The sequence below is a fragment of the Anoplolepis gracilipes genome, chromosome 4 (assembly GCF_047496725.1).
Source record: "Anoplolepis gracilipes chromosome 4, ASM4749672v1, whole genome shotgun sequence".
In the NCBI taxonomy this organism is placed as follows: domain Eukaryota; kingdom Metazoa; phylum Arthropoda; class Insecta; order Hymenoptera; family Formicidae; genus Anoplolepis; species Anoplolepis gracilipes.
Genome location: NC_132973.1, coordinates 14,453,101 through 14,469,850, shown reverse-complemented (window position 1 = coordinate 14,469,850; position 16,750 = coordinate 14,453,101). Strand labels below are relative to the sequence as shown.

Below are 16,750 nucleotides of genomic sequence, written 5' to 3'. Positions count from 1 at the left end.
AACAGACGTACATATGACTTATTTATCGTTTATTTTCTCTCTCTCTCTCTCTCTCTCTCTCTCTCTCTCTCTCTCTCTCTTTCTCTCATTCAGCTTAATTAATTTATTATATAACTCACAATGTAATAGTACAATATATACAGATTTCGCTTGAATTTTGTTGTATAATTGCATATAATTATACGTGAAATTACTATATTTCTCCTTCAGAAAATAGCATCTCATAGCACGTTACGTAGCTCATTAGAACTTTCGAGAAAATACACAAGGATTGATGTAATGTAGAATGAAGCAAAACAAATATCGTATAATTGAAGGTCAGAAAATAAGATGTGAATACGAGGGAAATCGGAAATTGTCACTGACAACTTGTACGCAAAATGCCATCGCAAGTGATATGAACATGTCAGTCACCTCACGAATGGATATTAATAATTCATTTCACATAGCTTGTAAGATCGATATGTATACTACATCGTATACTCAACAATGGTCTGATCATATATTTGCATACTTACATATACATAGATTCGACTGTGGGAGTGCCTGTCCGACCAAACGGACTGTACATTTAACAATTCATATGAGTCATTAGTTATTTTGTAAAGTAGAAGAGAAAGTGGGTAGGGTGAAAGAAATAAAATTTCTATTCATCTAACAATAAGAAAAGAAAGTTATCCAAAAAGTACGATTTTATTGTTTTATTAGCATTGTTGATATTATAATATAAAACAGTTTATTTATAATTATAGAACCTTTCATTTCGTATATAACTTTTTGTTTTATATTTCGTCCATATTTTTTTCCGTCGCAACGGTATAAAATATTGACACGCAAAAAAATTTACTACATTTTATTATTACAAAAAATAGAAGAAAAATAGATGAATGAAAAGAATTGTTTATAATACATAATATAAAGAAAACCGAATAAAAGTCGATATAATGATGTATATATTATATACAGGGTGTCCCAGAATTGCTAGTTTCCAAATTTTGCTATTATATAATATATCTCTGTAACTAAGTCTTAAATAAAAATTTCAGTAAAGTTAACTCCACCTAAAATTAATTGCAGAATATAATTGCGTTAATCTTTTAATTCTACAAAGTTTGATTTGTGACAAAATCCGTCTTTTTCAATTGCTTATAACTGGAAAGTTATTAATGCCTCGACATTTTTGCTGAAGAAAAAGTTGCGTCTTTTGACACGAACAATCACGCTGTGTATTCCGTGTCCGCGAATTCTGGGGCACCCTGTATAATATTATATATTTTTAATAAATTGCGCGCAAGCCGCAATTAACTTGGAAGTATATGAATTTATCTTCCAATATTCTTATATATAGATATATATTTTAGTTAAAATATTTGAATAATTGAAAAAGAACAAATAATAGTTAAAAATATTATATTCAAAAAAAAGAATAAAAATATGCGTACAAAAAAAAATAATGATTTTTTAAAAATAATTGATTTTATAATATAAAAGACACAAAGAAAAAATCAGTTTGCAATTAGCTTACATCAGAACTTCTTAAAAATCACAAGAAAAATTAATCTAATAGGAATTGCTAATCATATTTGCATCTTTATAATAAAAGAACTTTAATAAAGTAATCTTTTTTTATAATAAAAATGTATATATATGTATACATAAACATGTACGCGTATATTTTTTTTCTTTTCTTCAGCATGGTAGCTATAGCTGCCAGTTTATTCGCTATCACTACCACCGCTACCCGATACTGATTTCCTAGATACGGGGGATGCAGACCTACGAAGAAAAATAACACGTCATCTCCAGAGAGCATTAAAAATATATAGCATATAAATTTATTAATAATGTTATGTCAAAAGAGTTTTTACCGCGCCGATCCACTCGGACTCCGGCTTCGAGAACCGCTCTTTGATCTGGAACGCGATCGCGATTTACTGTCGCTTCTCGATCTTGATTTGGATCTTGATTTGGATCTTGAAACAGACTTTGATTTAGATCGCGATCGACTCTTGCTTCTTGATTGGCGTTCCTCCGAGCCCGAGCGAGAACCGCTTTTGGATCTGGACCTTGAACGAGACGTGCCTTTCCTTGAACCATTTGGTGACCTCGACCTGGAATCGCTCTTCCTCGAACTTGACCTTGATCTTGCCTTCGATCCGCTTCTTCGCGAGCCACTATTAGACCTTGATCGTGAACCGCTTTTACGCGAGCCCGACCTCGATCTTGACCTGCTTTTAGCCGAACCTGATCTTGACCCAGATACCGAACGACTTCTTGATCTCGAAACGCTTCTAGATCTTGATCCAGAGGCAGATCGAGATCGAGAACGCGATCGTGATTGCGAACGAGAAGCGGAACGTGAACGTGAGCTGCTTCTCGAACGACTTCCTGATTTTGATCTTGAACGAGATCGTGATCGCGAAGCGCGAGAATTTTCCGAGTCAGATGCAATTCGTCTGCTGCCATGTGGTTGATTCTCATTGCCACTTTCACCTCTGTTGTAACGATAAAAATTATTCCAAATCTTAATATAAAAAACTTCTATAAGTAAATGAATTTTATATTGAAAATTTTATATTGAATTTAATATTGAAAAAACTAAATTATTATGTTTAAAAACATTCTAATTATTATCATATTCCTAAAATAATTTAAAAACGCAAAATGGAAACGACATTGCACGTGAAATTCTTAGGAAGAATCCTTAAATCTTTAAATCCGATTTTTGAAAGTTATAAAATTAAAGACAACTGTAATATTAAGATACATTATTAAATGTATTTACCCGCTAGCAATCTTAAGTCCACCAGTATCACTATCCGATTCGCTCGTCGAGATAGTTTCCTTCGATTTAATTTTACCCTTGAAAGTACTCTCGATTGCACCCTTGCGTGTAGATTTTTCTTTCCTACTCCCGGTATTCTTTTTGCCACGTTTACGTTTCGGTTGATCGCTTTCCGATCCTATAAAATAGACATTAATATCAATGATGTTAAAGTATAAAACGAAATAGTTAAAGAAAAACTCTTCAGGATGCGTCATAAAGAAAAATAAAATAAAAATGAATTTTTTTACCGCTATTGCCACTTCCAGCTTCTTTCCTACGTTTGCCTTTACCTCTGCTCTTCCTTTCTTTAATTTCACTGCTCGGTTTCCTCTTACGTCTTCTTTCTTTCGGCGCTTCTTCCCTGCCTTCGTCTCTATCAGATCCTCCGCTGTCACTGATATACTGATCAGTTCGGACTCTTTTGCCTTTTCTTCCAGGTTTTTCCGATGGCATTTCTCCGAATACCAGAGCATTTTTAGTTTTCTCCACATATTCTTGTCGCTTTTGTAACATTTCTTCTTCTTTCTGACGACGCATCTCTTCCAGTTTACGTTGTTCTTCCGTCTGACGCATTTTGAAAGCTTGCCTGTGAATTTCAGAGAAATTAGTGAAAATTAAAAAAAAAAAAAAAATTTTCTTTCCAAAGAAAGCGACGCACCTTTCTTCTTCTTGTTTTCGCCTCAACATTTTCTCTTCTTCGTCTAGTCTTCTAGCTCGAGCCACATGATATTGCGCTTGTGATAATAAATCTTGGCATCTCCTAGCTTCACCCTCAGCTAATTGTTCCATCCTGTCGCCATGTGCTGATAAATATTGGAAATATTTATGCGAAAGACCCAGTTCATGAACTGCCTGAAGTACAGTTGTCAACGTCGATTTTTCATCTTTAAGAATTTGCGTGGCCAATCGTTGGAGTACAAGGGCAATGTTATACAATAAGACGGTATCTTGTGGAGCTACTCGACGTGCCTAGAAATATATTTGTAAACTCGTATTAAATATTGAAATGTGAGATTGGAGGAGAAAGGATAATATTGGAAAAGAATTTATATATATAGTTAATTACTTTTAATAATGTCAGCTTTGCTTCTTTTAGTTTGCCAGCTTTGAAATAAGCTCTTCCAAGATATTGCAAGACTTCAACATGATGATATCTATAGAATTTACGCAAGCAATTTTCGTACTGCAATATATAAAATGTTAAATTAATTATATCAAAATTAATCAAATATTTTTGTTATATTAACTATTATTATTATTTACCATTTGAATAGCGCTAACAAATTGCTTCTGTTCCACATAAATATGTGCAATGTTCAGCCAAACATCACAAAATTCTGCTGTTGCTTCGCGCACTTGAGCAAATATATCTCTAGCTTCGTTTACACAACCCTTATGCGCAAGTACTGCACCAATGCCATTCGCAGCCCAAATGTTCTTCGGATCATTTCTCAAAACCTGACAAATTATTTTAATCAAAATCATTAATTATGAGTATTTTAATTAATTTAATCTAGATAACACTGTTTTACCTGCTTATACATGGCTAATGCACGATCTTGATGTCGTTTTTCTCTTTCTTTGTCCTTTCCACTCTGATGTAATGTTTGCAGCCAGATATTTCCTAGAGCTATCAAAGAATAAGCATCTGTACTTGTTGTTGGATTTTTCAGAATTCTCTCAAATTTCTTTTGACCAGGACCCCATTCCATCTTGGCCAAGTGCAGATTGCCCAGCAACGACCATGCATCTGGATGTTCATTATTGATTCTCAAAGCATCCTTGAACCAATCGGACGCCTCGTATATCTGTCCTTTGTCTCTGGCCATGCAACCGAGTCTTAAATAACAGTCAACATAATTTGGATGCTCCTTCAAAATGTCTTTGTATAGTTTTTCTGCTCGGTCGAATATACACAATGCCTCATTAAGACGCGCTAAATTATACGTAGTTGTCACTGCTATCGAATTGTAATATATGGAATCATGCAGAGCATCTGCTTTTGAACGCGCCAGAGATTCTTCCAAGTTTTTTCTGGCTTCTTCCAAATTACCGAGTCTAAAAGATAATAGATATACAAAATAGATATATTATATATTTAAAAATAGATATATATTTAATGAAACAAATGCAATATGTATATATATATATATGTACCTGTAATGTAATGCTCCTACATTATTCAAGATCTCTGGTGGGATATCTGCTTGAACTTTTTCCTTCAAGATTCTGGTTGCAGTTCCATAAGCATTTAAGGCTGCATTTAGATCACTTTGTTCCAATATTTGTGCTAATTCGATCCAAGCTTCGACATCATCAGGAAACTGTTCTGTTACCTTTCGCAAATGATTTTTTGCGATGTCGCGTTTTGATTGGGAACTCGAGTTAGCATAAAGTGAGCCAAGGATTTTCATAGTCTCATAATTTCCTGGTTGTGCTTTCAAAACTTTCTCGAAGCATTGAGCAGCCTTATAGTAAAATAAATAATTATTTTATGTCTTTATACGCGATTAGAGTTAGTATATTGTGTTCTTACATTTTCGGCATCGCCACGATAAACGTACATCTGTCCTAAACCAAAATGCGGTAATACAAATACAGGTGGAGCGAATTGCGTTGCCTGATAATAATATTGAAACGCTTGATCGTAATCACCCTGAAATATTTTTACTTAGTTATTAAACATAACAATGATAAAAATTCAACCACATTTTAATACTTTACGACTTACTTGAACGTGGAATGCTCTGGCTAATTGATAACAACTTTCTGCTCGCATGGCTTCATTTTCCGTATTATGAAACGCGTGTAATGCTAAATGTTGAACTTTATTGTAATCTTTCTTGAAAAAGAAGTGGTTTGCCAAGTGATTTAACACCATCGGATTTGTCGAATCGATCGTATAAGCCTTTGATAACATCTGCACACCAGTTCGTATGCTGTCGGGCTGTTGCTGATTTAATTTTAAAACTGAAAGTCCGACAAGTGCACCAACGCATTGCCCGTCCAACTGCAAAGCTCTTTCGAACGCGAGTCGCGCTTTTTCTTGATTATTCAATTTCATAAAACAATGTCCCATTCCCAATCTAACAGCGGCTGGACATTGTGGATTAGTCCTGAGAGCTTTTTTATAAAATGCTAGAGCACCTCTATAGTCTTTTTTGTTAAAAGCAATGCAGGCTTTGCCAAGTAAAGAAGGTATATTATTTTGTGACTGATTCAACACAAAATTGAATTGTGCATCTGCCTGCTCCATTTTATCACCTTCGAGCAGACAGAAATAAGCTCGGCCGAGCAAATGATTCTATAACAATAATCATAATAATAATAATAAATAACAAATATAAACACTTATGAATGTTGCTATTCTAATAGAATAGAACCAATATATACCTGGTCATACATGATGATCTTGTCAGCTGTTGTATACAATAATGTAGCTTTTGTAAAAAGATCTCTTTTTTTATCTTTATTTTTTTCTTTATTGGCTTCCTGGACATAATAGGCAGCCAACATGTCAAGGGCTCGCATCTGATCTTTTTCATAGTCACGATAGTCAATATTTGCATCAATACGAGAAGATTCAAGGATTTTAATAAAATCTTCAATTTTCTGCAGCTTATAATACTCGAGCTGAAAAGAAAAACAAACTTATTACATGGATACTATTGTACTTATTTTATTTCAATTAAAATTATCTGTTCTACATACGGCCAAATTGACCCAGATATTAAGCTGGCCATGTTCTTGCCGCAGAATCCCCAGAACTTCATCTCCATCTGGTAACTGATCTAAATAAAGTTCTATAACCTAAAAAATTTTAAAAGAAACAATTAAAATCTTTGACAAATTATGTATGCTACACAAATATTACTAGCTTGAATTTCTATCATTTTTTAATTAACATTCCTATTAATAATAAGAAATAGTAACATTGTTTATTAATATTTCTAAACTTTTTTCGACAATCAGTAGTATATTTCTTTGTAAGTTTAACCTCAATGAATTGTGAGTTTCTTGATCAAAGAAAATAATCAGAAAACTTATGTATATCTACAATAAGATTAAATATCTTACTCTATAATATTGATTTAATACATTGGCAACAAGTAATATTCTTATTAATAAACAGTTAAAAATATATTATTATATTTTATTCATAGCTTATATATTTTCATATTATTTCATTACATATATATATATATATTATTATAATGTATACACATAGTATCTAAAAAAATGTTACTATAACATATGAGAGAAATAACAAAGTAACTTTTATATTAAATTATATTTTTCCAATAGTAATTCATGAGCATAATTTATAATACGGACACACAAGATATAAATCATAAATATAATAAATATCATAAGTATGAAAATCCAAATAAGATAAAATTAAAATCAGCACAATGATTGTTGTACAAACAGTACAAATCATTTTTTAAGTACACAAATGCATAATCTTTTCAGATGAATGACAAATAAAACAATAAGTAAAATAGTTACTTTTTTTTTATAGAGATTCCATAAGAATGGTTGATTAATCCCAAATTATTGGAACAATAACATTTCGGAGCAAGATATAATGCTCTTGTATGTATATATAAATTCTCTGATTATTATGTTCAATCCAGAAACACTCTACGTTGAGGTTAAGTTTACAGTGACATTGTCGATTATCGAAAACAATTTGTGTTACGTAATTCACATTTTTATTTTTATTATTATCGGGATCTCATTACGATACTTGCACATCAACAATATTATCAATAAAAGAGGAGTACTCACCTCATCTGTATCGCGAAGTGGTATCTCTATAGAACCCGCCATTGCAACATGGTATCACGTTGGAAGTTGGAACTTTTGTATGTATAAAGGCACCGCATGCAGCAGGCACCACTACTCGACTCTCGATTCAAAGAGAATCTAACTCTCTTTGACTCGACTGATGATTAATTACTAATTCAGGAATTCAGTATAGTATATATGTACTGATATACACATACATAACTTCAAAACACATCCGCACAACGGTCTATCAACTTTAAGCTTCTCCGAACTAAAGCTGATATTACACTTGTCGTACGACAAATTTTTTTCTAGCGCGTTGATTGGCTTCAGGATAAAAAATTTCTAGAGATCCGAGAACTTTTCTATCCTGCAGCCAATCAATGCGCTCGAAAAATTTGTCGTACGACAAATTTAATATCGGCCTAACATGATCTAACATGACGAATAGTGATTGGTTCATCGGTTTTACATACTATCTAGGGATATTTAGAGACCTTCTAGGGCCCTAGGCAGATTCAGTTTACACACATCTAGATATGTATTCGTACATCATGTCTGTTATTGCTGAGTTTGAGACGTTATTAGCGCGAAATGTGTCGTTTTGTTTTTATTACTAATAATTAACAAATTGAACAAGAATGGAGCATGCTATGTAAGTAAAAGATATTCTGATCTAATTGATAACTTCGCATTTACGTAACATACGTGTATACATCAGCTTTAAAGGTAATATATAATATATATATATATATATATACTTAATTGCATACCAATATCATCGACAAAAAATAACACAAGCTGACATGTTCAAAATCATGATTATAAAAATTCTTAAAATTTTTAATCTCTTAAGATTTGATATATAAAATTTAAATTACATAATATAAAATTTTTTAAATCTACAAATATAAAATTTAACTAACGATAATTTAAATTACCAGAGACAATTTAGGAGAATAATTTCATAAATTAAATGTCCAGAAATTTAATTTCAAAAACTCCAACTTTATTATTTTTTTCTTTTGTCTACATTATGGGTAAGATTATAATAAGGGATGAGAGATATAAGTTCACTATATTGCTACAAACTCATTGTCAGTCTCAGTCTTTACAAATAATAATAATACTATATGTATAATTTACAAAGCTCATAAAATAAGAATTTTTAAAGATACCTTTTATATAATACTTTATATGTGTGTTAATATAAATTAATTAATGTGTATTTAAAAAATATATAATGTACTACAAATATTGTTTATATTTTATACATACATATATATATATATATATATATATATATATATATATATATATATATATAATCAATATCTTTAATATAAAACAATATTTTGTTATTAAAGAAATTTAAATAATTTCTATTTGCAATAATATAACGGATATAATAAACATTGTTGTAAATTCTTTGAGCATTATTTGCAATCTATTAGAATTATCTAAGGTTATAAATATATAATGAAAATGTTAGTTTAAAACTTTCCTATAGAAACAACAATAGTTAATAAGCTATTAATAATCTTAATTCCATTTTAATTTTAAAAAGATACGTTAGAAAATACTACATTAATTATTTGTCTTGTAATTGAAAAATGTTTCTGAAAAATAAGAATATACAAAAATATTTTTTAAATATACACACGCATAATCAGTTTGAGATAAATAATAAAAATAATAGCGTGCAGCGATAAGTAAAATATATGTACAAATATTAATAATAATAAGCTAACCATTAAACCTAACAAGTAAACAATACATATATATATATATATATATATATATATATATATATATATATAATAATCATACATCTATCCATTGTTTTCATTTTACAATCGATACGTTTTACATGACTTGGATGAATATAATGTCAAAACGAAATTATTGTTGCCTTGCATACATAATGATAATAGTGTTCGAAATGAGATTTTTTTTGCATAAGAGAGTATTGTATGTATAATTATAATAAGTGTGTAATTAATATCATTAATTAATTTTTCATTTCCATACCATAAAATCTATGAATAAAATATTGTGAACACATTTCATATAGTTAAAATGGACAATCAACTATATATAATATAGGAAACTTTTATTTTAAATTAGCACCTCATTTTCCGGCATTCTAATTTGTATGTTAGCTACTTATTATAAGATTGATTTATTGAATAATTGTGATAATATATGTATATGAGTAACGTGTAACAACCAGATTAGAATTTTATCGAGTTTAGATTTTCTGCTCACCCTGTGTAAATCCCTCGGGATTCATTACGATCTCAACAAAAAAGTAGATTATCGACGAGAGTATTAGTTTTTCCATCAGTAGATTTGATTATTATTATTATGAATTTTTTTTATGTTATGAATGAGATAGCGGAATTGAAATAAATATAATAGTATTTTAATTGTTATTTATATTGGTAATAATGTTCATTAAAACTGCAAATCGTACTATTGTAATGAAAGAATGTAACAGTATCGGGCACAGTTACGAAGTCGTCTTACATTGACCGTATTAATTATATTTGTATTAATTATCAAGTTATCGCATTAGATTATCTAAAATTTTCTTTCTTGATTAACCCGTGTTATTATATTGTAACTTATAAATATCTCTATATACTATAATATATCGATTGTAATAGTCGTAACAAATATCCACGAAGGAAACTCGTGTTAATATAAAAAATTCAAGTGAAAATGAGTATACATGTATGTAAAACAAATACATGTTTGCATTCACATTTTTCTAGATCTATAATCTAAGTGCTATTAGATTAGATTATTTTGATATTTGGCACCTTTCGTTTTTACAGAACTAGCTCACATTAATATATAAACAGTGCTAAGAATGTTTTTGATTAAAAGGAATATTAATATTATCTAATTGAATACATTTTAATTCTATGGCCGTTTTTTAATTTACTTTGATATTTCAATTAAATTAATAAAAGCAATTAATACAACTTCATTAATTTTAAATATTAATTAAAAATTATTTTTAATTTTTTATTTTATTTGAAATCTAACTAATGGCTTGTGTGTTATCAAATTTTAAACTATAATTATTGAGAATCTGACTAATTATTGAGATCTGACTATATAAATTTAAAATTTTTAAAAATGATTAAAAATGTTATAAAATTATTACATTATACATTAAATAATGTAGCAACTTATATATGACATATAAAATAAAAAACTCTAAATTTATTTAAATAATAGCTAATTATATACTATTGTATTAATATATACAGCTGTTAAATAATATTTATACCAAATGATGAAATAATACCATATATCAAGTATTAAATTAATGCCATTTAAAGACGGTCTTTCTTTAACTATCGTCTTGTCTGTTAAATACAATTAATATTATATAATAATTTTATATCGCTATCAAAAGAGTTTCTGGACTGTGTGCTAGCATTCGTAATCATCGTGTCGATATATAAACATGTTTTCGTTTTTTTAAGGGCCCCCTTTTTTGAGAAATGTTGCATTTTGAATGAAGGAATTGTGCGATATTCTATTCTAGGCAGTCGTTTTCTTCCACTTATTAATTACAGGCAGAATCGCTCTTCCCGTTCGCAGCCTGAAACCGTCACAGATTTCATTTACATTTCTCTAAGTTTAAATAAAGAAATCACGCTATCAGAGGCAAATAAATTACCGCGCGAGTTAAAAAATTATTTTGTGATTTACAGGACAATATAATCATCATTGCATACTATAATATGCAATCATATCAAGTTTACCACCATATATAATGACAAATATATAATGACATTTAAAAATTATATGTCTATGCTGATTTTATGTATCATTCGATTTTTTGCTGTCCTTATGCGAGTCAGTAATATTATGTAATTTCTGTATATATTCCAATACTGCTTTTAGAAAATAAACTTTCAACTTAACAATTTCTGTTATTTATTGTAAACTGTAAGGTTTTACAACATAATGTAAAATCATATTATTGAAAATGGACAGATCTCGGGAAATCGTTTAATTACGCGGATTCCATCTGCCTCGGATATCCGTGAGATCACCCGAACCTTGAACTCGTGTTAAGTTTGTTCCTGACAGATATCAGGACGAGTTTTTCGTATCGAAATACGAATTGGAGGATACGCGTGGCATCGATCTCGATGCTACCTTCAAGTTCGCCTGACTGCCATAGAAGGAGGTGAAGGCCGTGTCGGAGCTAACGCTTAAAGGTAGACTCGTTGCATCCATTGTCTCTCTTTCGCTGCCGAGGGTGGATGCTCTGATATCGAGGGTACCGCTCACTCCGGACATTCCAGAGCTCGTGGCCATTTCCACCTCGCCGACGTCGGGATGGGACATGTGTCTTAAATTATTTTAAATTATTAAAATATTTAGAATATCTAAAAATTGATGTTATCATCACTTTGATGCTCGACCATTCATTTCGAAGATATCGATAATTAATTCATGCGCTGTTTAACGCAAATCTTACCTGTAATCTGGGATAGGCGGTTCAATATGCTGCCTCCGTGAATTCGATGAAATCGGTGTTCGCTTTATTGCGTATATGTATATGCCGGTCATCGTGAGTGTGTACGAAACAAAGTATAATGCGTGAAACTAGAACAATCGATGCAAAAAATGTCAATATTTATTATGTACACTATGTATGTTAGAAAATTAATTGTGAATGTTATCTTAGACTTCCATTTTTTTTATGCATAAAGTATTGACTGAATGAGAGCACGATGGATCAAATGACGATATTTGCAATTCAAATTGATGGCCTACCTTGTAGTGGTGATTAAGCATTCCAGCTAAAATATTAAAGGAATCCGAAGTGAGTAGTGCCAGTTGCAATGCTGTAGCACCAGACTCAAACAATATTACCGGCACTAAAGAAAAGAACATGAATTGCGTGATGCAATAGAGAATCAGGATCGTTATTACCGGTGCGTTGTCCCAGTGGAAATTTTCTATCTGAAATCTCTCGAGCACGGCACTATATTGAAAGGATTTGAGAAAAAAAAAATAACGCTTATTCGAGGCATTCATTAGGGAGCTTTCAATCTCAATTATAACGTACTCACGTTTGCATGCAGCTTAATATTGTGCCAAAGAAACCTATCATGCCCAGGTATTCAATAATATCGACTGTTTTAACTGCCAGCTCTTGTAGGACTGTCGTCACCGAAAACAATACCGCGCCGCCGAGACAAAGCATATCGCCGACGAGTTGATTCTTCCCTGGTACGATAAATAATAATAGTGACAATAATTTCATTGAGAATTTCCAATAAAAATATATATAGTTATACAGAAAAAAAGCAAAAAGTATAAATAGAAACTACAGCACGTCAAATATGAAGCATTAGGTGTCTGTGAAGTTGGCACGACGTTTTATTAATTTCTAAAAAAATAATGGCAGTTCCAGTAGCACTTTTTACAGTTCTACAGTTCCTGATAAACATTAAAAAAAGTTCCGCATTTTTAATATCAAAAACATCAAAAATAAAAAATGACGTGCTAACTTCACGTTCCAGTACGGCACATCCTCCTCTAAAGTACAAGAAAACATTGAAAATCAAGATGTTCATTAAGAGTTCTCGTTAGTTCTATACCAATTCTATAATTATATATCATTTCAAGGCAAAATTCCAACAAATTACCAAAAAAATAAAAAATAAAAAATGACGCGCTAACTTCGCGAATTTAGCACGACACTCTCCTCTCTAAAGTACCAAAACGAATTGAAAATTCTTATTTTTTACAAGAGTTCCCGATAGTTCTATTAAGAGTCGCATATATATATATATATATATATATATATATATACAATTTCAGATCGATGATCTACCAATTAACTTTTAAACAATTTTTGTTTTAATTGCGTACTACGACACTTATTGTTAATATAAATGTGTCGTGTTGATGATTTTCGGCAGTTCTAACGATAGTTCTCGACAGTTCTGCAAGAGTTCTATGCATTAGAATTGGTATAGAACTAACGAGAACTCTTAATAAACATCTTGATTTTCGATGTTTTCTTGTACTTTAGAGGAAAATGTGCCGTGCTGAAACGTGAAGTTAGCACGTCATTTTTTATTTTTGATGTTTTTGATATTAAAAATGCAGAATTTTTTTTAATGTTTATCAGAAACTATAGAACTATGAAAAGTGCATTGGAACTGCCATTATTTTTTAAAAATTAAGAAAACATTGTGCCAATTTCACAGACACAAGCATTGGCAATGATGATAAAGTATGTAATAATAATTTTTCGTTGCTCTCTTCTATCATGTAGTAGCCATCTGTTTATTTCATTTCATAATCGTTAGTAATTACCGGTAGCCGTAGGATCGTTATTGTCATCTATACCGGCCCAAACCAGGCAGCCGACGCCCATCAAACAAACGGACACACCAACAATGTGTACCATTCTGTATCTGACACCCAAGACTAGAAACGAGAGCACCAAGGCAACCGGTATTGCCACGCAGTCAAGAAGCTAAAAAAAATATATAAATATATATATATATTGAAATAAAAAATATATATATATATTATTGAAAAAATATATATATATTATTGAAAAAAAATATATATATATTCTATATATGTACTATTTCTCTTATAATTTATTTATTAATAATTTTCATAATAGTAGCTATACATATATTATTTTGTAAAAAGTGCCCAATATATGTGAATAACGCAATAATAGTTCATAATGTTTGCAACGCATTTGATTAAGACTGAATGACTCGGACAAGGAGAAAACGAGCATTGTTAGGTCGAAGACCTAACGTCCTCCTTTTTACTATAGCCGCGCGACACAATACTTGTTCTGCACGCCATTCACAGCTGACGCGAGTATTACGCTCATTAGATAACGCGAGTATAAAACTACATATGTACAGATGGACAAAGTTATATGCATGAGTAGGAAATTCTATATTAAATGACAAAAGCCACATCTCAATAGAGTTTATTTTAGACATGAGTGAAAATAATCGCGAAACTAACAAATTTTCATAAATTATTCAACGTAATATAAAAATTGTAGATGTAATAAATGAAAAAAAATTATGAACGTACGGATAGATAAATATTAAAAAGAGCGATATCGATAAAAAAGTTAAATTATTCGAATTAATAATCTGTTATAAAATTTCTATAAAAAATAAGAAACGTAATTATCATATAATATTTGAATATCTATATCGTTTTTGCTCTTGAATTAAAATTTATGTATTACACATACCTGTATGCTAGCGAGGCTGGTAAATTGATGCGACGATGTAATAAGTGTGCATGCCTCAACGTCAATCAATGCTAACAGCAAGTATCTCCAGCCGCGAGCTCTTATCACGGAAATTAGGCCATTTCCCACACCTCTGCAGGACATCCACGTCGTATAAACTAAGCACATCATCACGTAATGGGGAAGATTTTGTCCTGTCTCGCAAAAATGATAATGATGATTAATAACGGAGAGAAAAGTTTTGAGCAAAGATTGATATTGCTTTCAGTGAATTCAAATTTTGACGCATAAATGCAAAATTAGTTCTTAAATAAATAAATTACCTGTTGGAAGCGAAAGCTTGTACGAGGCGGTGTTTATATGATGATTTACGAGCGTCATGAAGCATAGCACCAGCGAGAGAAATTGGCCCATTATTATCGCCCTCCATACTGCCCTATTTAATATTTTGCATTAACAAACGGTTGTTGCTTATCTCAAAGATGTAAAAATGTAAATGTGTATATATATTGTGTGTATATGTATCATAAATTATATATTATATTTATATATATTACAAATTTAAATAGGCATTGAGAAAAAGTTAATAATTTTATATGTTTTAATATAAAAATTAATATTTAAAAATTTATTTACTCTAATACAAGAAATGTATATATTTCATATGAAAAAAAATTTGCAATTAATTTTTTAAAATTGAAAATTACTTTTTATTATATCTTATCGTATTACTTTAAGTAGAGTAACATCCGGAAATGGTTAGACAAATTGAATTTTCGAGTTGACCATGCGGTAAACAAAGCACACAAGTCACACAAAAATAAACAAATTAATTTATATAATAAGAGATATTTGTAAATTTCTAAATTAAAACAGTCAAAGATTATTCGGATAAAAACGTCAATTAAAAAAAGAATACTGAAATATAGATATTTTAATAAAGGGATAGATTTCTTGAATTTATGAATTCTACACATATAAAACTACACTAACACTATATAATCTAAATTTCCGGGTTTGTATTGTCACTGTATCGATTTGTTATCAATCCTTACCATGATTAACGTTTTTAAGATATTTACAACCAACACTAACAATAAGATTATTGCAATTACATCACAATTAAACATCGTTATATCAGTCACGAGGAACTATACGATGTAGCTGAACACACCCGCCACTTTCATGCCCGGGTCGTTCGCTCCCCTCCCATCTATCCCACCATTCCAACGAAATGGTACAGGGCGGAAAACACACGTAGTAGCTTTTATGAGCGTTTGTGCCCCGCAATTACTCACGTACCATCGGCCTAGCTCGGATATGTAATTTTCAATTTTGTCGCACACCCCATTCCTGGCCTGCATCGCCGGATTTTGAACGCCGTGACGATCGCCCACCGGTCCACCCATGCCATGGTGCATTTTCACCCTGAAGGCTTCTCGCCGGCGAGCGGCTGCTGGACCGAGGCGCTTGCGCGACCTCCTTCCGCCCTCGACGCGGAGGGACCCGCCGTTACTCTTGTTGCTTTTCTCTCTTTCTCTTTCCCTTTCTCTCTCTCTCTCTCTTTCTCGTGTCCTTCGGATATGTATCGTGATGGGAAATATATGAGATTTTACTATGTCACACGGTAGACAACATCGATGCAACGCATCGTGGCGTCGTGATGTCGCGCAAAATTCTGGCCTCGGAATTACCGGAGATCGATCGTATCGATCGTGAAAACCTGATTTTTACCTCATTTCCCGATATTTAAGTTTGAAAAAATTTTAATGCAATTTTTAAGATTCAAAATCGATAGTCTTTAAAATCCTCTTTTATGAAAATCTAAAAATATATCATAAATATAAAAAAAA

General features: G+C 31.2%; 2 protein-coding genes across 4 annotated transcripts; both read right to left on the bottom strand.

Moving 5' to 3' along the window:
* Positions 1-1,575: 1,575 nt before the first annotated feature.
* On the bottom strand, positions 1,576-7,899 carry Ctr9 (RNA polymerase-associated protein Ctr9). Of its 2 annotated transcripts, none has more exons than XM_072890362.1 (14): positions 7,619-7,899; positions 6,539-6,637; positions 6,221-6,460; positions 5,559-6,131; positions 5,364-5,483; positions 4,985-5,295; positions 4,360-4,885; positions 4,091-4,285; positions 3,894-4,010; positions 3,486-3,796; positions 3,076-3,413; positions 2,786-2,963; positions 1,869-2,495; positions 1,576-1,776 (listed from the first exon to the last, which is right to left on the bottom strand). In XM_072890362.1, the coding sequence occupies exons 1-14, from the start codon at positions 7,658-7,660 to the stop codon at positions 1,716-1,718; spliced, it is 3,738 nt and encodes a 1,245-aa protein (XP_072746463.1). In that variant the 5' UTR covers positions 7,661-7,899; the 3' UTR covers positions 1,576-1,715. The 2 variants fall into 2 exon arrangements, with proteins under 2 accessions (XP_072746463.1, XP_072746464.1); XM_072890363.1 differs by having other exon boundaries at positions 3,118-3,413.
* A 2,142-nt stretch (positions 7,900-10,041) lies between these two features.
* Positions 10,042-16,368, bottom strand: LOC140665146 (solute carrier family 35 member F2). 2 transcript variants are annotated; one of them, XM_072890899.1, is made up of 9 exons: positions 16,200-16,368; positions 15,221-15,333; positions 14,898-15,091; positions 13,979-14,141; positions 12,724-12,880; positions 12,425-12,635; positions 12,126-12,253; positions 11,801-11,996; positions 10,042-11,237 (listed from the first exon to the last, which is right to left on the bottom strand). In XM_072890899.1, the coding sequence occupies exons 1-9, from the start codon at positions 16,316-16,318 to the stop codon at positions 11,202-11,204; spliced, it is 1,317 nt and encodes a 438-aa protein (XP_072747000.1). In that variant the 5' UTR covers positions 16,319-16,368; the 3' UTR covers positions 10,042-11,201. The 2 variants fall into 2 exon arrangements, with proteins under 2 accessions (XP_072747000.1, XP_072746999.1); XM_072890898.1 differs by lacking the exon at positions 16,200-16,368 and adding an exon at positions 15,953-16,176.
* Positions 16,369-16,750: the final 382 nt, after the last annotated feature.

What these genes read in the sequence shown, in the direction of transcription:
- LOC140665146 (XM_072890899.1), bottom strand. Translation starts at nt 16,318, where the DNA reads ATGCACCATGGCATGGGTGGACCGGTGGGCGATCGTCACGGCGTTCAA. An exon ending in CAAGCTTTCGCTTCCAACAG is followed by an intron (nt 15,092 to 15,220) that starts GTAATTTATTTA and finishes TTTGCGAGACAG; the next exon opens with GACAAAATCTTCCCCATTAC. An exon ending in ATATTAAGCTGCATGCAAAC is followed by an intron (nt 12,636 to 12,723) that starts GTGAGTACGTTA and finishes CTTTCAATATAG; the next exon opens with TGCCGTGCTCGAGAGATTTC.
- Ctr9 (XM_072890362.1), bottom strand. Translation starts at nt 7,660, where the DNA reads ATGGCGGGTTCTATAGAGATACCACTTCGCGATACAGATGAG. An exon ending in CCAGAGCATTCCACGTTCAA is followed by an intron (nt 5,484 to 5,558) that starts GTAAGTCGTAAA and finishes AAAATATTTCAG; the next exon opens with GGTGATTACGATCAAGCGTT. An exon ending in GGACTTAAGATTGCTAGCGG is followed by an intron (nt 2,496 to 2,785) that starts GTAAATACATTT and finishes TCGTTACAACAG; the next exon opens with AGGTGAAAGTGGCAATGAGA.